Here is a 22,387-nt window from a genome sequence, read left to right on the forward strand (position 1 = left end):
TTATCCTTCCTCTCTGTTTTCTGTCCTTTAGACATTTTGCTTATTTTCATGCCTTCTCATAGCATGAGCCTTCTGTTTTGATTCAGTGGAGTCCTACCAAACATCTTTTGAAAATCCTCGTAATGAACTAATTTTAATTAATTCGCTGAACATTTCAAGTAGAACTTATTCATTACGTATCCTTGCTGACTGTTCCACATTAATCATTACCACGTTAACTAATATTGAACAAACATAGGATGGCGAGAGGGAGATGGAGAGGCAAGGAGTTCAGAGAAGTAATTCCAGAGTGTATTCTTATGGCTTTGTCAGATGGAAATCCAACCACCAGTGACGAGGCTAAGGGAATCTAAACACAAAAGAATCCAGAGTTGAAGAGAGTTTATCCTTACAGTGTGGAAACAGACCAACAAGTCCACACTGACCCTCCTAAGAGTATCCCATCAAAACCCATTGCCCTACAACCCACATGACAAATACACTTAACGTACACATCCCTGATCATTATAGGCAATTTAGCAAGGCAATTCACCTCGGAATATAGGGCTGGAGTTGTTGACAAGAGGTATAGATGGATAAAATCATGGAAATATTTGAACCCATGCATTGGAATTTTAAAATTGAGGCTTTGTTGGATTGGGAGTCAGTGTAGATCAGTAAGCTCAGGAGTGATAGATGGATAGAACTTAGTGTAAGATAAGCATTGCACTGCAGAGTTTTGGATACAATATTGTGTTCAGAGGTAACAAAATAATAGATCACTTTTACAGCAGAAGACAAGCTGAAACAGGGGTGGAGATGGGCAGTGTGACAGAGGTGGAAATAGACCTTCTTTGTTATGGGGGAAATACTGGGTGAGAAGCTCAATGCAGGACTAAATAGGATACTAAGTTTACAAACACTCTTGTTCACCCTTCGACGTGTTTAACCCAAAAAAGTGAATGAATTCAGAAGGGACTGGGTGGGGACTGACAGATTGCTCAGGACTGGAGGGAATAGATTTTGTAAGGGCTAAAGTCAATGGTATTGGTCTTCCCAATATTTAATTTGAGGAAATTGCATCTTACTCAAGACTGCTTGGTAGTTTGATAAGCAACTGCAACACCACATGGCAGTGGAGGGCTTGTTGGTGATTGTGATAGGGGTGAGGTAGAGGTATGAATCATGTACAGAAGGAACTTGACATCATATCTTTGGAAAGTGTCAAGGTAGGAAACGAGTCGAGACAATGGATAGGTCCTTGAAGATACTGGAGGTAATGGTAGGTAGAGAAGAAAGATCTTTAGAAGGTATTCACTGATTATGACCAATAAATTGGTGAAACAAACAGGAGCAGTGCCACACAGCTGAATGTCAAGCACAAGACATGAGGGGCGGATGGGTATGTCCAACTACAGGTAATTCTTCTATAATGTGATGGTTGTGTTCTTGTGAAAGCCAGCATTCTAGAAAAATCGCACTTTAGAAACAGCGTTTCAACTGTTGGCGCTGTAATCGTGTTATCGCCAATGCACATTTTAAACATTCACGCTTTAGAAACAGCGTTCCCAATTCGTCAATTATGTTACAGTGAATTCACAATAATGAAACATGCGCTGCAGCAGAACGAACTGTATGTCAAAGGTGATGGAAAGGCTAAGGAGGATAAGGAAGAATAGCAAATCAACGTCACAGACACTAGGCATCCTCTCTAACAGAAACCTGATTGAAAAAGTTCAAATAGTAAAATGTGCATTTGATGGACACAACAATTATTATACTCAAATCTCTATTTTTGTGAGTAAATTGAAGTATAAGTGCAGTTTTAACACTCATTTTCTCTGTACTGGAGCTAGTGACAGTGCCATTTAGCTCACTCATACCAACAATTGCTAAGTGTGCTAAAAACAACACAAGCTCCATAAGATATAGTCTGCCCATCAAGTCTGTTCCACTATTCAGTTAGATCATGGTTGATCTGATAATCCTCAACTCCACTTTCTGCCTTTTCCCTGTAACCCTACATTCCTTTACTGATTAAAAATCGGTCCAGCAGTGTAAAAGCTTCCATCATAAGTTGGGCATTAATTGTTTTCCATTCCAAGGTTTCTGTACCTGCTGGTGTTACTTTGACCAGTGAGCACCAGGCAAACTCAGTTTGAAATTGCTATAAAACCAGAGGCTTCCCTTAGAACTCAAAGTAAATCTCAGTTACTGAATCACCAAGCAAACTTTAAGTCATTTAGCCTGATTGTTTCTTATAGTTTGAAACAATGAATATTTGGAAATGTATTTATTCAGTAACACTTCAGTCTCAAGCAAAATAACTTAACAAAAATAACTAATATTTAACCATTCCTGCTCATTATCCTTGGAGCCATTTTGGAACCATTCTAGCTGTCTAATAAGCATGAGCCCTTCATTACAAATGAAGGGCTTATGCCCAAAACATCAATTCTCCTGCTCCTTGGTTGCTGCCTGACCTGCTGTGCTTTTCCAGCACCACGCTCTCGACTTTGATCTCCAGCATCTCCAATCCTCACTTTCTCCGAGCTGTCTTATGACCCATTTTATTCCCTAGTCCAAAGCTTGATCTGGTTTACATACTGTAGTGTTTTCATGTCTGTCCATGTACTTTGACCCAATGTGATTACAGGGCACTGTCTCCATCAGTAAATGTTTGGCAATGCTTTGTTCCTATACAATGCTTCATTCCTATGGGAGTGCCATTATACTCAGAATGACACTTGCTGCAAAGGGTACAACAGTCATTTAAGAGTGATTTATGTTTTTGTTTTGTTTCTGTGAACAAATGAAAAGTGTGTGTAATGTTTTCACATTTTAAAGAAGTACAACTTCAATAATTCTTTACTGTTTTGTTTTCTGTGTTTGTCAAGCAAGTTAATTCAAGCCTCTCCATTTCAGGTATTCAATGTCAGCATGAAACATTCCCCAGAATTCAATTAAATGCAAAGTCAAGCTATGTACCAACAAAATGTCTCGGTTCTAATCTTGTTAAGGTGCCTCTTGCAGCAGCAGCGTAACATAATCTAATTTCTTACATCAGCCATCCTCTGGCAGTTCTGAACAAGATTGCTAAATTTGGGCAATTGTATGGTGCGGCTCCTGCCCTTGAGGAACTGAGTTAGAACTGTTGAAATTGGTTTTGCATAATACCTTAACAGGCAGCAGATAAGAAATACTTTAATTTTATCAGCCTGGACGAGATGCTATCTGGGTTCCAGAGGATGGATAGATAACAACCAAGTTACTGTCCAGAACTCTCCTTATAACATAATTTTCAACCGATGATGAGCACAAAAGACATACTGACACTGAAGAAAGTAATATTAAAATACAAATTTCCAGTGACCTCAGAATCCAATGTGCACTTTTTAATAGATTCCATTAATTCTTTGTTTTTTATTGATTCCTAGAGAAGAAAATCTCGATATGCTGAGTTAGATTTTGAGGTGAGCTCTTTCTTTTGCATCTGCTAGATTCACTCATTAAATGTTGACTGCATCGACTACGTCTTACCTGCATTGTTTAGTGACATCTTGATTTTTATCTCTAGAAAATAATGCACACACGAAAACGGCATCAAGACATGTTTCAGGACCTCAACAGGAAACTTCAGCACGCTGAGAAAGATAGAGAATCTCCCACAATAGACAGCAAAGTAAGAACGGGTTTTTTCTAATCCATAAGAGCTTTGTTACATCTTGGGGGTGTGGGGCCCAGAAGGCAAAACATCCCAGTGATGTCTGTGACTCATTTTTAACATGGTTGCTCGAAGTTTCATGTAGGCCAAACAATCCAAAGTACAGTCTTGCTTTTAACTGGTCTCAGTAACGTAACAAGCTGTAGAGAATGACAATCCTTTTGCTTTTCTTCAGTAGCCCAAATCACTATGACTAGACCTAGTTCAAATGAATTCTTGGATTACATGTGACTTGTTTATGAAAACACATCACCAACAAAAGTGTTATTGAATTTTAGAATTAATTGAAGCTTTATTTTTTCTTTTCACCTTCCCTGGTAGCTGATACTGACTTCACAGGTTCTTGAAGCTGTCATAACCTTAATGTGTAGATTGTAATTTAAATCACCAGGTTTTATATTTCAATGTTAAAGTCAATTTAAAGTCAGCTTACATCAAGACTGCAGGAGCTGCAGTTCAAGTCCAACTTGCTTTAGAGGTGTATCATAACATGTATGGACAAGATGATCAAGGATATCTGCATCAAGATTGATATAATAATGCATTATGTATGGAGCTTTGCACTGTCAGATATACTATCGTTTTGGTGAAGGATCAAACCAGGATCCCATCTACATGTTCAGGTGGATGTATAAGATTACAAGACATGATTTCAATGTTAACTCCACTGTCATTACCCCTGAATAAACATGATAAAAAGACAGACTATCGGTTTGTTAACGCTTTTGTGTAAATCTGTTGCTACATTTCCTCCACTACGGCAATGACTGCACATCAAATAAATTGCTTAATTGCCTGTAAAATGTCTTGAGACATATGGAGATCGTCAAAAGTGCTATATAAAAGCAAGACTTTTTTTTAAGTCAACCTTACATAAGAATGGAAAATGACTGACAGCAAAAGGCAATTGAATGTAGTTTCTTGAGCCACAATATTAAGACTCATGTCATAGATCAGTAGAGAATAATCCACACAAATAAGTACCCTACAGGGGTAGTATGAAGTAGTTTATTAATGAAGAAAATTATGAGCAACTAAAAAGTCATTCAGGCGGTCAGATCAATTTGACTAGAGAGAAAGGGAAACTTGTCTATATTTATGACTTTGCTGACAGTGTTCTCCAAACATAGCAATTAGTAGCTGAATTGAATTGAATTTATTGCCTCGTGTACTGAGGCACAGTGAAAAGCTTTGCTTTGTGAGCAATACAGGCAGATCACAGAGTTAAATAGCATTGTTAAGTAAATAATAGGTAAACAGTGGCAAAAAACAAAACATAGGTACAGGCGAATGCTGAGAGTTTGTAAGTCCATTCAGTATTCTAATAACAGTAGGGTACAAACTGTTTCGAAACCAGCTGGTGCATTTGTTCGGTTTCTGTGCCTGCTCCCCGATGGTAGTGGTTGTAGAATAGCATTGCCAGGGTGGGATGGATCTTTGAGAATGCTGGCGGTCTTTCTTTGACCGCAGGCCTAGTAGGTGAGCTGTGTGTTGTAAATAGAATATGTTGGTTCTGTTGGCAGTTATGAGCTGATGTGAAAACAAAGTGTTTAATTCCCTGCTGAGCATGTTCTCAGAGTAAAATGGACATGTCAGTTTTCGCTCAGTGGTAGCATTCATTCTTCAGAATCAGAGGTTCATGGGTTCAATCACCAAGGCAGAGTTTTTAATGCATCATCAATGTTGTCAGGGTGAAATAGTGTTACAGTGCCGGCAGGATGGGAAGTGAATGGGATTTCTGCTTAGAGATGGGGGCAACTGCACAAAGTCCCACACGGGCTGGCCAATTAGTTCTGTGGCATTGAGGGAGTTAGCCATTTGTGTAGCGTGGTCGAGCAGGACATAGCTCAGTCCAGTGTACTTCACAGTTGGTTGAAGGTTTCAGCTCCCATAAAGAAAGAGCACTCGGGAAGGCACCTTTCCTGTTCAAGTCAGCAGCATCCTTCTGACCGTAAGACAAGAAGATTTCAAGCTGTCACTGCTATTACACACCCAGGCTAACAGCCACCCATCACCCTATCCTGTCCCTCAGTCACCTTCCCTCTATTACTGTCTGCCATCTTGCAAACCCGACCTTCAGTGATGTTCCAGCAACCCATCATCATACTTGATGGGCTGTTTTCCCACCAGCGAAGGCCCAGCCCTAACATGTCCCAGTCAACCTATCATCTGCCATCCTCAATCGTCCATCTAATGCCATTGCTCTCGGTACTCTCAACTCTCCCACCATCACCTTTGATCTGCCTTCAATCGTGATTGATTGATTCCCCCCTCAATCAGGCACGTTGCAGCTCTTGTCAGAGATTGACTATCTCCCTGTCACCTAGATTCATCCTTTCTACCCCCAAGACCCTCCTTAGGGTTGTTATAAACTGACTTACCTCCTTGGACAACTACCCACATAAGCTAAATGAAAGCTCAGCCTCATCTGCCTGAGTCCAGCTAAATTCACCCTTGCAAGAAAAGCAGCTTCTAATCTCTGCAGGAAGACCACACTATCTTTTAAACAATCATGAATTGGAGGAACGTGTTTCTTGTTTGATGCTGACTTTGTTGAGGTACATTTTGATTTAGTGACCAAGAGAGTGCGTACTGTTCTGATAAAATAGGCTGCTGCAACCTGACACAGAAACCATGATCCACTGCCGATTTACTTCCCAACTTTGCCTCCTGCCATCAAGAAGTTGACATTTTGCCTTCTATACCATGCCCTCCTTGTTTCACACCCCCAGGATTTTTGCTAGATTTTGCCCAATATTTCACTGCTCTACATAAGTGGTCCAGCAGTTTTAGCGATGACATCTATGAGCGATTGATCAAGTGGATGTAAACATTTGCATTGTAATATTTGAAGAAGATCAGAGGTGTTCAGAATACGAATGAATCATTTATTCCTCAATAAACAGAACTACCTGGTCATTTTGTTTTACTCTTTTGGAGGCAAAAACGTAGTAGTTGGAATATTATGGGAAAATGTGAGGTTATTCACTTTTGTATAAAGCACAGCTCTGCAGAGAATTTCTAAAATGGTGAGAAGTTTTTAAGTGTGGACACAGAGCGACCTGGATGTCCTCGTCAATAAGATGATAATCCTCCTATTTCTCATGGACAAGCTGCCCCTTCGCAACATTATCCAAAGGGATAGTTTCAGTTTTCGTATACTCACTGATGACACACAGCTCTACTTCACCACCAGCTCTCTCAGCTCCTCTGATATTGAATTATTAAACTGCTTATCTGACATTAGTAATGGATGAACAGAAATCTCCTCTTATTAAATATTGTCAAGACTGAAGCTGTTGTTGTCAATCCCTGATCCAAATTCCACACCCTAGCCCCCAACTTCATCACTGCATGACCTCATGGACCTACACTGGTTCCCTCTTACAGAAGTGCATTGTGACGTGTGAGGGGCCATTACATTGTACCCCATGCCAAATTAATAAGATATTTATTGTTGGGAATATAAAAACAGGGGTAGGCCATTTTGCATTTCAGGCCTGCTCTATTATTTAATATAATAAAGTTTGAATACCTAAATGCCATTACCCACACATCCCCATAATCTTTTATGTCATTGGGAATCTGAAATCTATCAATCTCTACTTTAAACATGATCAAAGTTTCCATAGCCCTATGTGGTAAAGAATTCCAAAGATTCTGCACCCTGTTAATGAGAAAACATTCATGGTATCTCAGTCCATCTTATTTTTAAATTGCGCCCCAATGTTCTATATTCGGCAACTTGAGGAAGCATTTACCTGCACCTACCATATCTCTCCTTTTAACTGAATATTGCAATTGTTTTTTCCCATCTTGGCAACCTCTAATTTAAAAAGAAAAAGTAAGTGTCACTGTGTAACACTCTTCACCTCCAGCCCACTCCTCTGACCCCTCGTCTGAACCAACGATCTAGTCCACCATTCCAGCATCTTAAATCTAACTGGAAATTTTAGAATCCTGATCGAGACATTTCAGCGACTCCCTTTGGACAATTAAGTTTAAATATTTCTGAAAAGTAGAATGAAACATATCTGGCCTTTGAGAATCGAAGATTGTAAGTATCTGTTTAATGTGCTTTGTTACTTGCCATTTCTTTTTGTATCATTGCAATCTTTACACCAAGAGGAGTAATACTAAAGCTGAATACTTTCTGGTGTTCAACAGTTGAAGAAGTGAAAGAGAGCATTTCTGTTCTAATATATATTTTCAATGGCAGTTTGTAAGAAAAGCTCAGATATTTAATGTTTTACATGTCAGAGAGAAGTTGGCTGGAAACTGTCATTTTGCAGTGATATTAATATGTAGGGTGTACAGGGTACAATTTAAATCTGCAGACAATGCAAAACTTTGAAGTATTGTGAATAATGTGTGAAATAGTGATAACTTCAAAAGGATATGTGCTGCTGGATTGGCCAAATGAATCACAGCTGACATTTATCACAAAGAAGCATGATTGGAGAATGAGGAGCAGCGATCTATGGCGTGTAATTCTAAAGGGGTGCAAGAACAGAGAGAAAGATCAAAGAGCAGTTCACACAGCAACAGGCCCTTCAACACACCAAGAATGTGCTGACACATGACGCCTGTAGTCTGTACACCCAGTCAGTATCCTCTATTCTCCACCAGTTCATCTATCAAGATGCCTCTTATACGTTGATATTGTATCCACCTCCACCACCTCCTCCATCACGGCACATTCCAGACACTTAACTCTCACATATCCTTTAAGCTTATCCCTTTTTACTTTAAACCTTTGTCTTCTAGTCATTGGCATTTCTACTCTGGTTAAAAAGTCTCCAACTGCCCATTCTATCCATGCCCATCATAATTGTGTAAACATCCTTCACGCCGCCCTTCATCCTTCAACACTCAAGTGAAAACAAACCAAGTTTGTCTAATCTCTCATCATAGTTTATACCCTCAAAACCAGACAACATCTTGGTAAAGTGTTTCAGTACCCTCTGTAAAATCTCCACATCTTTTTGGAAGTACCATCTATCGTACCTGGGAATCTCTAAGAATTCTAGAATCCCTGCAGTGTGGAAGCAGGGTATTCATCCCATTAAATCCACGCTGACCATCCGAAGAGCATCCAATCCAGACCTATCCTTTCCATACAACTGTGCATTTCCCATAGCTAACGCATCTAGCCTGCATGTCCCTGGACACCATGGGGTAATTTAGAATGGCCAATTCTTAGAACCTGCACATCTTTGGACTGTGGGAGGAAACCAGAACACCCAGAGGACACCCAGAGGAACCCATTCAGACACTGGGAGGATGTGCAAACCCCACACAGACAGTTGCCTGAGGCTGGAGTGGAACCCAAGTCCCTGGCGCTGTGAGGCAGCAGTGCAAACCAATTTGTGCACACATGATTGAAGTTTGGAGGCATGTTGAAACAGTAGTTAAAAGGCACACAGGACTCCATAAATAGAAATACAAAAAAAAACAAATCTACAATGAGCCTTCATTAAATGCTGGCTCAGCTTCATTTGGAGTATTGTGTCTAATTCTGAGCACCACCCTTCAGATATGTTGTGAAAGTTGAGGAAAAGATTGACAAGAATTGTTCCAACATTGAGGGACTTCAGTTACAATGATAGTTTGGAGAAGCTGGAGTTGTTTTCCCTTGAGAAGAAAAGATGGAGAGGAGACCATAAGACATCGGCAAATGCAGGAAAATAGATGTCAGGAATGTTGGATCAACCATAATCCTATTGAAGGCTTGAGAGATGAACAGAGGAACAGTTCCTCTGTTCACCTCTCAAGCCTTCAAAAGGATTATGGTTGATCCAGCATCCCTGACATCTACTTTCCTGCATTTTCCCCTTGTAACCCTTGGTTCTCCTACGTACCAGGAATCTATCTATCTCACCCTTAAACATACATAAGGACTTTGCCCCCACAACTCTCTGTGGCAAAGAGTTCCAAAGACTCTCAACCTTCACAACAGAGAGGAAATTCCTCCTCATCTCTTCATCATCAGAAGTTTTGATATAGGTTTCAAAATTATGAAACATCTAAGTAGAGTAGATTGGAAGAAACTCTTCGCATTGGCCGAAGAACCAGTGGGCACTACTTTCAGGTGATTGGCAAAAAGAATTAATGATGACATGAGGAATAACTTGTGCAGCAACTAGTTTGGGTCTGAAATGCTCTGTCTGACAGTGCAGTCAAAGAAGATTCAATCATAACTTTCAAAGAGGAATTGATAAGCATAAAGCAAATAAAACAATTACAGGATTACAAGGAAAGGGTATGAGTTTGGAATTTGCTGAGTTGCTCTCACAGAGAGTTGGCACAAGGGCAGCAGGCTGTTGTTGATTCCTGATGAAGGGCTCTTGCCCGAAATATGGATTCTCCTGCTCCTCAGATGCTACCTGACCTGCTGTGCTTTACCAGCACCCCACTCTCGACTCTGATCTCCAGCATCTGCAGTCCTCACTTGCTCCTATTTTGACACTGCAACCATTCTATAATTCTAATCACCTCATCAGATGTAAACTTATTAAACAATAAAAACAAAATTTCATTCACAGAGTTAATATATTGCTTGAGTATCTATCTGGAAAGCACCTCCAACTCTAAAGAGAAGAGTTAAGGTTTTCTTGAAAACTATTCCCATCTGCAAGTCCCACATTTTCAGTCATCTGAAGTGCCAGTGTCTAATAAAAACAAACCTGCATTTGTGTTGCACATTCAAAAGCTCTTCACAGCCACTGAATTATTATTGACTGGCCATCATTGTAGTCTAGTCAGTAAATGCTGCAGAAATTTAGATTGATCAAAGTCTGTTGAACAGCAAATGAGGTAAATTAACCATTTTTTTTTTCTTCTTGGTATCTGTTGAAGGATAAAGACAAGAGTACGAAAGAAGCTCCATGCACTCATGCCTCTCATGCTCCAGAATTTCTTGTGGCAGAGTTCCTGTATCCATGTGAAAGACAACACTTCCACTTGTACAGTGCTATCCCTATAGATTAAGTGCTCACGGCCTAACATGAAGCTTAATTCTCAAACTTCATGGCCTAATGTGATCCGACTGAGCCCAACAAATACCAACCCAATTTTAAGTGCAGCACTGCAGACTTGGAAGTGAAAGAAAGTCTTTGAGAATTTCCACATCCTAATCCCCTAATCCTTGCTGGATGGGGTTCAAGTGTCAACATTTTGTCAGTGTTTTGTTTACTTCAGCGATCATGTGCAGATGGATGGTGTCCCCATCCACTTCTATGAAACTTCTCTATGACTATTCCTGTCTCGTCTCGCAGCTTTCAGGTCTTTTCATGTGGGGTGTTATTCAAGTGTAAATGGTGTCACAGGCATAGTTTGGACTACAAAGCTAGCATTGTTTTATCAATTGCTTCTCCAATTATAATCACTGCTACTGGACATGTGCAATACATCAGAAAACTTCTCCAGTGAAGAAAATGTATTTCTGTAACATTGGCCCAGATTGTTAACAGAGCAGTGAACATGTAAATATAATCTGTATATATTTCTAGGTACCAAATGTGAACTTTGCGCTTTTGTCGCAAACTTTCCTCATGATTTACCCCATCCTCACTGATGTCATCTAACTTTCCTTGAGATGAGAATGTCTGAGCTAGTACGTGGCAAGCAACTACATTTAATTTTTGTTGTTTTTTTAATGCTGAGTATCTCTCTCCAGATCAGGATTTGTTGTCCATCTCTAAGCATTCTTGAGAAGGTGGTGATGGTTAGATCAAGGGATTCTGGCAGATGAATAGAAATTTAGGCTCTGGGGCTCACCGTTAAACTTGACCTTCACATCCTTTCCCTCTTCTTCCTGATACCAGTGCCCTTGTCCACAAGGACAATACGTCTTCTGATTCTCCTCAATGACCTCCTCGCCCCTGTTGCCCTGGATTCTCAGTTGAGAACCCAACCAGTTCCCACCTGCTAGGGTGGCAAATAATTGGGGAGGTGTCAAATTGAAGCCATTAAGTGACCATCTTCAGGGAGAGGACAATTACAACCGTTGAGTGTAGTCCTCAATCTACATGGAAAATTAATATGCAGTCAAGGTTCACTAAAATAATACAACAGGATTTCTGTTTGAAACATGCAAATCATTGAGTTAAGGTTATTGAATTGTCTTCACTGGGCCATTTGCTGCATTGTTGTGTTTAAACTAACAGTGTTTGAAAATTTAGGAACTTAGATGTGTAGAACAATACAATACAACAAGAACTGTCAACATATATATTTGCAGCACCTCTCTACTCCATTTTATTTGTTTCATTAATAACTGCCTGTACAAATGAACAAATAATTAACACCTTTTCTTTACATGTTCAAAAATGATACTAATATGTCTTTATGTACTTTTCTCTCTTTATCTTCCTATCTGTCTCCAAATAATCTAACCTTGCTATTGCATTATCCTAAGTCTGACCACAGTTTGAAATCTTTATTCCTAACTGCCAATGCCTTTTCATGGAATTTTAGACAAGTAAAGACTAGAAGGAGGCTATTCAGCCAATTGAGCCAGCGACTCTGAGCTGAAATCCAAACTTAAGGTGCATTCTGTCACTTCTTAACTTGAGATGCTTCCGAAGGTTTTGTGTTTTGTTCCTGGTCAACTCAGCACAAATCTTTAATTTGTAATACAGCCAGAATTCGTTAGGTCTGTACAACCAAAAAGAGGATCAGTTTTATCCATATAGAAATTTGTGTAGATACAGTTGTATGATAGAACCATTTTTGTATGGGATTCTGTTTTGGGAGATCAAGAGTTTTGTTTAACGTGAGAGGGAAAAGATTTAAAAGGCACAGGAGACGCAGCTGTTTCATGCAAATGGGTGTGTGTATGGAATGAGCTGCTACATGAAGTGGTGGAAGCTGGTACAATTGCAACATTTAGAAGGCATCTGGATGGGTATGTGAATAGAAAGAGTTTCGAGAGATATGGGCCAAATGCTGGCAAATGAGACTAGATTAATTTAGGATATCTGGTTGGCATGGACAAATCTGACCGAAGGATCTGTTTTCATGCTGGACATCTTTATGACTCTATGACCCTAAAAGTTTTTAAAAATTAGAAGTATGTAGGTTTTATTGACAGTATCTTGATCAAGTTTGATTTTACCAGACCTTTTCAATTCTGGGCGAATTTGAATTTTAGCTCAGGCTGCTAGCAGACATTTGCTGCATCAGATTATGGCAGTGAATTATATCACATTCTCCATTCATCAAATGGGCATTATCATTGTTCTCTGAATTACTTCAACCAATAATTTTGTCATCAGTGTAGTATAGCTGACGATCTTTGTTTTGTCACACAGTGGTAAAAGAAAATTCTCTGTTTATAAGAGCAATTCAAAATTGACCCGGTAAAGCAATGAATTGCATTGTTAACATTTTCTGCTTTGTATTCCTAGCATGATAGAGGAAAGAAGACTAATAGTGAAAAGCAAATACAGTATTGCAATTAATATATAATTTTATATTTCCATCAACAATTCATGTACCATCTTAATATGTTACACTGGAAAAGTTTTTCATTATATTCTAATCAGTAAATGTGGAAGGACAGCACTACTGAGAATTTCTAACTTACTGCCCAAGCTCAGGAGGAACACACAGTGACACTGGTCGCTTGAGCCTTGTTAATCTTCACAAACAACATGCAAGAACACCAGTGCAAAGATGAGATCAAATCCAAAATGTGGAGTTTGAAGAGCTACAGTAGATATTTTTTGCAAATTATTGTTTTTGCTGACCCTTCTCCATATCTGGCACCCCTCCCTATTTATCCCCATACCCCATCCTCACCCCTGCCCCAACCCCAACACAGTTTGGCAGGTAGCCATTGATATTGCTCCTCAGATAGATTTTGTTTTAGTTTAGGTGCTTATTGTTGATACAGTACTATTGCCTTTCAATACTGCACTGCACTTTTAGTTTTTAGAATTGTTTTCTTTATTACTAGGCAGTGAAACGATGGAGTGTTTCATCAGCAGGAAGTGATAAAACCAATCTCAGTGTAAGTACGGTGCTTTCTAACTGAATTCCTAACAGTTCACTGTATGCAGGTCGCTTTTGGCACATTGAACAACGGAATGGCCTGGTAACTGCAGAGGTTTCTCAATGGGAATCCTGGAACTCAAATGACTTCACAGCACTAAACACTGTGTGTTGAAGACAATGTGCAGAGGGAACAGCTTGTATGGAAAGATTCATCTGCCAGAGATTGTGACAGACAGCTAAACTTCACTGATGCTTGCTTATGGGTCTCTGGTCTACGCTTGTTCCCGTAACAGCTTAACTTCTGTGATCTTTTCCATTTTTGTCAATTGCACAGAAATATTGTATAATTATAGTCAACCCAGTTTAGTTTACTGACAAAATTTCATGAACTGGTTACCTGATCCAGAAAGGTATTAAAGTGAAATTTATTGAAAATATACTAATCTTACAGCTTGCTTTATTTTTCACTGACCAATTGCTTTTCGTGGATGGTATTAGATAATTCAATGAATATTGAAGGTTATACCCTGAATTAAATACAGGATACAGTTTCTCCCTTAGCTTGCTAAGGTGTATATAAAAGGGGAAATTTTATACAAAATTTATGATTACCTGTATTTTTCTTTCAATGTCCAGTCAGCTTTTCTTGACCTAATTTCAGAAGATCCAGTGGCAGCTTCTCTGAATGACAAACTGTACAAAATCAAATGATGTTTTGTGGTTTCTGAATTGAGCTATTATTTCAGCTTATTACTATAGTATGGGGTACAGGGCAGGCTAGAGGTTGGGTGCTCTTGAAACTGAGGTTGCAAGATGAATAAACCTTCCTTAGCTTTTAACGTTAAGGCTTGATGACCTCTCATCAGAATATCTCATTAGGTCATTGAGCTGAAAGGTTAACTCCGTTCCTCAGATTCACTAGCTTTTTTTCTTTGTCCTTATTTGCAGCATCTTCAGTACTTTGCTTTTGCGTAAGACTTGCTCAGTTCCCAGTATACAGAACCTTAATTTCAATTCCTAGAGAGACTTTGCTCGAAGTTACAAAATATGCAGGCTTGGAATTTCTTACACATTTACATTCAGAGACAAACATATTCTAGATCCAAAAGGCCAAAATTCCTAAAAGATTATGAAAGTTTCGATGTAAGTGAGTTCTGCTCATAAATACAATTCACCTGAAGCTCTTAGATCCATTAACCTTACATCTGAATGGATTTCTTCTACAAAACTGACCTGGCTCCAACTCTCAAATGAAGGCTATTTATTTAGTCACAGCAACACAGGAACAATTTTACTCTTCATCAGTGGAAAATAAAACAAGCTATAAGTTTAGTATATTTTCAATGAATTTCACTTTAATACCTTTCTGGATCAGGTAATCATTACACAAAATTAACTTGAGTAGACCAACACAATGTTTCTTTGCAATTGATTATATTACGTCTTGTGCGTATTTTCAGAAACTCATTCCGCTTGCACAGATTCCATGCATTGGAAACGCAACTAATGGAAAAACAGCATTTATTCTAACACAGCTTCTCAGCTCAAAGTATAATCTCTCTCCTTCAGATGCGGATTGGTCTACTGTGTGTTTCAGAATGTTTTATATTGTCTCAGTATGCATTGGTGTAACATGATTACAATGAACATGAAACAGTTTGATTGGAACTCTGCACTTGGGTTTCCTTGGATTTTAACCGTGATTAATAAGCTGACCATTTTCCCAACAGCAAGAGAAGCAGACTCCAATCAAGCGGCCTTGGGAAGGAATCCGAAAGGTACAATCTCCACCCGCATGGATTAAAAAGGAACTGGATCCCACCCATCAGTCTCCCTTAGAAATGAGAACGGTGGAATGGGAAAAAACGGGAGCCACAATACCACTTGGTGGACAGGACATCATTGATCTTCAGACTGAAGTCTGACCTGAGGAGTGACTTTTTTTTTTAAACTTTAAAACAGATTGGTTTCTTTTGAAACCTTATTACAGTACAGAAATCTTGTTCTCAGAGAGATATTGTTTTAAACCTTGTGATGCAGTCAGCGTCGTGTTGTCTCACTACGGTGAGAAAACACGTTAGCGAACACAGTAACCGTAGTCCAGAAACTCTTATCAAAGACAGTAATGGGCAAATATATATATATAAATATATATATAAATATATTAAAAAAAAACAAGTAACTTCAGTTTAGTGTTGATTGCTTGATATGCAAGCATTTTTTGCATCAAAATTTAATGGCATTTTCTTGTCATATTGTGTATTATATTAAAAAATGAAATTTCAAACAGTAAATACAATGAACATACTTAAAAAAAACTGTGATGTACCTGTCAAGATTTTAGATATATAAATTGAAAGCACAAGGCCATGGCTGCCCTGCTGTATAATATGTAATTATTACACCTATTGACTTTTAGCTTAAATATCTTTCTACTGTGTTTAATTTCCTGTTAAGTTAACAGAATTTAACAGTGTTATGTACAATGACAGAGTTAAGCTAATGTTATGCCATGTGTTTAATAATCGTTGACCCTCGGAGATTCTACTTTTATGGTTGGTTAAACTGGTTCTGGTTTCCTAGATCTGTGTTAGTCAGTTTTATGTACAGTTTTCAGAGCACAAATTGAATGTCTCCTTTCTAATAAAAGAGTAAACTATACACAGTGTGTTTATTGTAGCGATCCAAGAAAAAAAAATCAAGGGGTGAGATCATCTAAAACCCAATGCATCAGGAATGTGAATTTCCCAGTTTTTCTTTACAATTTTCTGTTCCAAAGTTACACCAAATTGATTTTTATTAAGAATGGCAATGTATAGAATCTGATGGCCACAAACAGCTCTCTGAAAAGTAATGGACATTTTTGATACTGCCAGTGCAGTATATACTGCCACTGCAACTTTCTAGCAATTATGTCGAGACCGTCACTTCAAATGCTTATGCTGTACAACGGACTGGATTTTCCAAAGAGTGGCAAACATCCTTAGGTTACCATTTGGCTCAAAATTCCCTTTGTCTTGGACCTGCTCTGCATTTTTACCAGAAATTACTTGACTTGGCTCTGCTTCACATTAATGGAAATGTAGCAATCAGCTTTCCTTGGGAGAGTTCCTTCTAAGGGGACAAAAGTAGAGGAGAGATAGGAAACACCCTCTTCTACAGAATGGGATTCCGTATGGTAAGTTTCCAGGTACATTTAGATGTTAGAGATTGGATGAGTGGGTGCTGTGACAGATGGATGAGGTTGACATTGTGGAAGGTTACATGGATGAGATTCTATGTGGTTAGTATGGCAGCTCAGTGGAGCAGCAGCTGGATAAGATTCTTGGGTGACAAGTGGGTAATGTGATAGATAAGCAAATTCATGAAGTGAAAAGTGATGAATAAGTAGCTGAGTATGGCTGTACACCTGAGGTGATATTCAATCTAGAGGTTAGTCAAGGGGTCAGTGTGAGTGATTGATATGTTAATTGTGGATTTACCCAAGAGTTAGTCAAGGGGTTTTGTGTCTTAGATTTTCAGGGTTATTTTCCAGCTAAGTAAGTCAGAACTGTTGAAAATGTTTAACTCTAGAATCAATCCAGTCACTTTCATAAAGGGAGCAGCTCTCTGATCAATTCTAATTTAGATTTAAAATTTCCGCAAGGTTCTAATTGACATCTCCAGTTATACACATTTGGTTTTCAAGAATAAAAAATGAGGGCCATTGTTTGGCATAAAGTTAATAATCACACAGCACCAGCTTATAGTCCAACAGATTTATTTGGAAGCACTAGCTTTCAGAGCACTGCTCCTTCATCAGGTGGTTGTGGAGAATAAGATTGTAAGCCATAGAATTGATAGCAAAAGTTTCCAGTGTGATGTAACTGAAATTATAGATTGAAAAAGACCTGAATTGTTGTTAAGTCTCTCATATTTTAGAATGACCATGTAAATCATATGCAAATTGCAAAACATTTTTTAAAAGTTACATTCTCAAGTGCACTTTAACGATTGGTGTCATGTCGGCCCAGATAAGGTATTGAAGGTGTTAACTCTCTGTGAGGCTGTCTGAGCCACAATGGTCAGATTGATTGTAGTCTAAAAAAACAGATTTTCAGAATCTTACATGGATTCATGCAGTTTTTGAGCAAAGTAAAATGTAATTCTGCTAGTACAAATTCACCCCACAAACCAATATGTGTATGTGGGTATGGGTATGTGTGGGGGGGTGCAGGTGGGAGAGGGTGTGTGTATGTATGTAAGTGTATGAGAGAGGGTGTGTGTGTGTGTGTGTTTATAGTGCAATGGGGTCACCTGTAGTGTGACATGAATCCAACATCACAGTGGAGGCCATCCCCATGGGTACCGAACTTGGCTATCAGCCTCTGCTCGGCCACTTTTCGTTGTTGCCTGTCCCAAAGTTCACCTTGGAGGATGGTCACCCGAAGGTCCGAGGTCGAATACCCCGGACTGCTGAAATGTTCTCTGCCTGGGATGGAACACTCCTCCCACTGGAGGGCCGCTGCCCTGAGCTCGACATGAATGCTCAAACCGTCAGGAAATATATAAATGCAAGATTCATCAGCTATACCCACAAGGTAGAGCAGAACATCACCCGATCACCACGCAATGCCATCCATGCTCTGAAAACCAATCACAACATTGTCGTCAAACCAGCAAATAAAGGAGGAGCCATCGTGATTCAGAATGGAACAGATTACTGCAAAGAAGTATTCCGACAACTGAACAACCAGGAACACTACAGGCAACTATCAGCCGATCCAACCAAACTACACACCCGTGAGCTAAACACGTTGATTGGCACATTGGACCCAGTCCTTCAGAGCTCCCTATGCACACTTATCCCACGTACTTCTTGCGTCGGTGACTTCTGCTGCCTTCCGAAGATACACAAAGCCAATACACCAGGATGTTCCATTGTATCAGGCAATGGTGCTCTGTGTGAGAACCTCTTTGACTATGTCAACGGTATCTTGAAACCTATTGTACAGGAGACCCCCACACTACAGATTTCTTACAGAAACTCAGCACCCGTGGACCAGTCGAACCGGGAACATTCCTCGTCACAATGGAGAGTTCAGCACTCTACACCAGCATGCCCCACAATGACGGCATCACAGCAACACTCTCACTACTCAACACCAACAACTGCCAATCTCCAAGCACCGTCCTACAACTCATCTGCTTTATTCTTGATCACAACGTCTTCACCTTTGATAAACAATTCTTCATCCAGACACATGGAATAGCCATGGGGACCAAATTTACACCCCAGTATGCCAACATTTTTGTGTACAGATTCGAACAAGACTTCTCTACACAGGACCTCCAACCAGCCTTATACAGCAGGTACATTGATGACATTTTCTTCCTCTGGACCCATGGAGAGGAGTCACTGAAAAAACTACACAGTGATATCAACAGGTTTCATCCCACCATCAAACTCAACATGGACTACTCTCCGAAGAGCTGAAAAACTACACCATGTTCTTCGCAGCCTGCAACACATTATCAATGAGGATGAGCACCTCGCCAAGACCTTCCCCACACCTCCACTTCTTGCCTTTAAACAGCCATCAAACCTCAAACAGATCATTGTTCGGAGAAAACTGCTCGGCTTTCAGGACAATACCATACAACCTTGTCACGGTAGACACTGCAAGACATGTCAGAATATCGACATGGATACCACCATTATGTGTGGGGGCACCTCTCACCATGTACATGGGAGGTACTCATGCAACTTAGCCAACATTTTCTATCTCATACTCTGCAGGCAAGGATGCCCTGAGGCATGGTACGTTGGCGAGACGAAACAGAGGTACAGCAACGGATGAATGCACACCGCACAACAATCACTAGATAGGAGTGTTCCCTCCCAGTTGGGGAACACTTCAGCAGTCCGGAGCATTCGACCTTGGAGCAACCATCCTCCAGGGCGGACTTCGGGGTAGGCAACACCGAAAAGTGGCTGAGCTGAGGCTGATAGCCAAGTTCAGTACCCATGGGGATGGCCTCAACCGGGTCGCTGGATTCATGTCACACTACAGGTGACCCCATTACACAATACAGACACAGACACACACACACGCACTCAGACCCTCTCTAATGCACTCACGCACACACACACCCTCTCCCAACCCCCCCCTCCACACACACACACACACCCCTTCATGCACACATACATAGGTTTGTGGGGTGAATTTGTACTTGCAGAATTACATTTTACTTTGCTCAAAAACTGCATGAATCCATGTAAGATTCTGAAAATCTGTTTTTTAGATTAGAATCAGTCTGATCATTGTGGCACAGACAGCCTCACAGGGAGTTAACACCTTCAATACCTTATCTGAGCCGACATGATATCAGTTGTTAAAGTGCACTTGAGAATGTAACTTTTTTTAAAATGTAATTTACATATGAAAGAAATGAAGCCAACATGGTCATTCTAAAATATGAAAGACTTAACAAACAATTTGGGTCTTTTTCAATATATAATTTCAGTTAAATCATACTGGAAACTTTTGCTATAAATTCTGTGTCTTACAATCTTATTCTCCACAACCACCTGATGAAGGAGCAGTGCTCCTAAAGCTGGTGGTTCCAAATAAATCTGTTGGACTATAACCTGGTGTTGTGTGAATTTTAACTTTGTACACCCCACACTTAACAACGGCGTCTCCAAATCATTTTTTGGCATGGTATTTAACTGCATAAACAAGAAGTTTCTGATTTTCAGTCATGTCTATAATGAGCTAAGCAATCTTTCTTCAAGCGACAACCCTTGCTGCAATTGTTCAAGGCATTGGTGAGACCACATCTGGAGTATTGCATTCAGTTTTGGACTCCTTGTCTGTGGAAGCATGTTCTGACTATGGAGGGTGTACAACAAATGCTTTTCTGACCAATTCCTGGGCTGGCAGGATGACATACAAAGAGATATTGGATCAATTACAACTATATTTCAAGGAGAATCACACCTGGCCACCAGGCCCATGATGGAGCACTTAACAAGAAGGACAGTAAAGTTGAACACTTCCTTTTTTTTACATTTTCTGCTTTTATATTCTATGTTTTGGTTTATTGTACAGCATTTTAAGATGGTGCTGAGAGTTGTGACACCATACAACAGTTTTCACTGTATTTGTGTGGCAAGGTACACATGACAATAAATAAATAAATTCACTGCATTTTAGAAGACTGAAGGGAGATCTTATAGAAATTTAAAATTTCTATCAGGACCAGACAGAATGAACACAGGTAGGGTGTTCCCAGTAACTAGGCAGTACAGAACTTTGGGTTCACAGCCTGACCATATGGGGTAGGCCATGGAGGACAAGACAAGGGGAAATTTCTTCATTCAGAGACTGGTGAACCTTGGAATTCTCTGCCACAGAAAGCAATTGGAGAAAAATAAATATTTTCGAGAAAAACAATACACAATTCCTCAGGCTGAAGGGATAGAAGTGTATGGGGAGAAAGTGGAGTGAAGATTCTGCGTTGGATGATTAGCCATGATCATGTTGAGTGGTGGAACAGGCGCATAGAGCCAAATGGCCTATTCTTGGTCCTATTTTCTTTGTGTCTAAAAACAATGTCACAGTTTCAAGCAGTGTGGCAATCAAACAAAAAGGCAGAACTTGTATTCCTGGTCACTATCTTTTGATCCATGCTTCAATGTAACCATGTATAGATTTTAAGTAAAGACAGAATTGTATTCATCTATGATGCCCCATTATCAAAGCCTCTGTCAGTATTCATTGACTGTTCACAGAGCTGATTGCTCTTTGAATTTTCCATTTTAAAAATGGACTTGTCTGAGTTAAATCTTCCTCAATATATTAAAAAGAACTAATCCAGCCCCAGCTGGTCTTGTGTGCACTTTTGATCATCATATTTTGGGAAAGATATGAACATTTTGGAGAGGACACAGACAAGATTTACTCATTTGGTTTTAGTGATGACAGATAGCAGTCTGGAAAATGTGAGGCAGTTCTGATAAGAGAGGCTGAAGAGAATTGATGGAGGTATTTAAAATCGTGAAGGGTGTGCCAGAGTGAACTATTCTATACCCGTCCATGGGAACTGTATGTTGCTGGCTAGGCCAGTATTTATTGCCTATCCCTACAGGTGATGGTCAGTTGTCTTGTTGAAATTCTGACATCTGTAATGTCCAGATCTGAGTCCTCTCAGGGAAGAAGTTCTTGACTCAGTGACATTAAGGACTAATGATAACACTTCAAGTCAGGACGGTGTGTGGATAAAAGCGAAATATTCCAGCGATCAAAGTGTCAATAGCCAATGGGCACAGATTTAAGGTGATTAACAAAGGAACGAGAATCACTTTTGAGCAAAAACACGTTTTGCTACAATGAGTGATTAGGGATTTGTTTGATATGATATAGCATACAGACTTGATAGTTGTCTTCAAAAACAGATTTAAATAAACTTTTGAAAGTGAAAAAATTAGGGGAGTGGAGTAACTGAATTAATCATAAAAGGATCTGGTACAATCATAATAGGTCCAGTGGTCTCCAGTGCTGACATATTCTATGATTCTATCACAACTGAGAAGACAATCTATGATAGACAGCTCCTGCTACAAGGGGTTTTCTCCTTGTGTGCCTGAACTGTTCATTTTTGTTTGACATCAACTAATTATTTGCTTATTGTTTGCAATTA

The 22,387-nt window shown here is 39.6% G+C and overlaps 1 protein-coding gene across 13 annotated transcripts in view; it reads left to right on the plus strand.

Annotated features, from left to right (window-relative positions):
- Positions 1-16,363, plus strand: part of adgrb1a (adhesion G protein-coupled receptor B1a) — a 563,161-nt gene extending 546,798 nt beyond the window's left edge. For 10 of the 13 annotated variants that reach the window (XM_072569963.1, XM_072569962.1, XM_072569956.1 and 7 more), the window contains 4 exons: positions 3,417-3,452; positions 3,557-3,661; positions 13,665-13,718; positions 15,433-16,363. In XM_072569963.1, the coding sequence (XP_072426064.1) occupies positions 3,417-3,452; positions 3,557-3,661; positions 13,665-13,718; positions 15,433-15,627 (390 nt within the window). In that variant the 3' untranslated portion in view covers positions 15,628-16,363. The remainder of the gene's footprint in view (positions 1-3,416; positions 3,453-3,556; positions 3,662-13,664; positions 13,719-15,432) is intronic. The other 3 variants (XM_072569965.1, XM_072569970.1, XM_072569961.1) reach the window with 1 other exon arrangement.
- Positions 16,364-22,387: the final 6,024 nt, after the last annotated feature.

This window comes from Chiloscyllium punctatum, chromosome 5 (assembly GCF_047496795.1).
Source record: "Chiloscyllium punctatum isolate Juve2018m chromosome 5, sChiPun1.3, whole genome shotgun sequence".
In the NCBI taxonomy this organism is placed as follows: domain Eukaryota; kingdom Metazoa; phylum Chordata; class Chondrichthyes; order Orectolobiformes; family Hemiscylliidae; genus Chiloscyllium; species Chiloscyllium punctatum.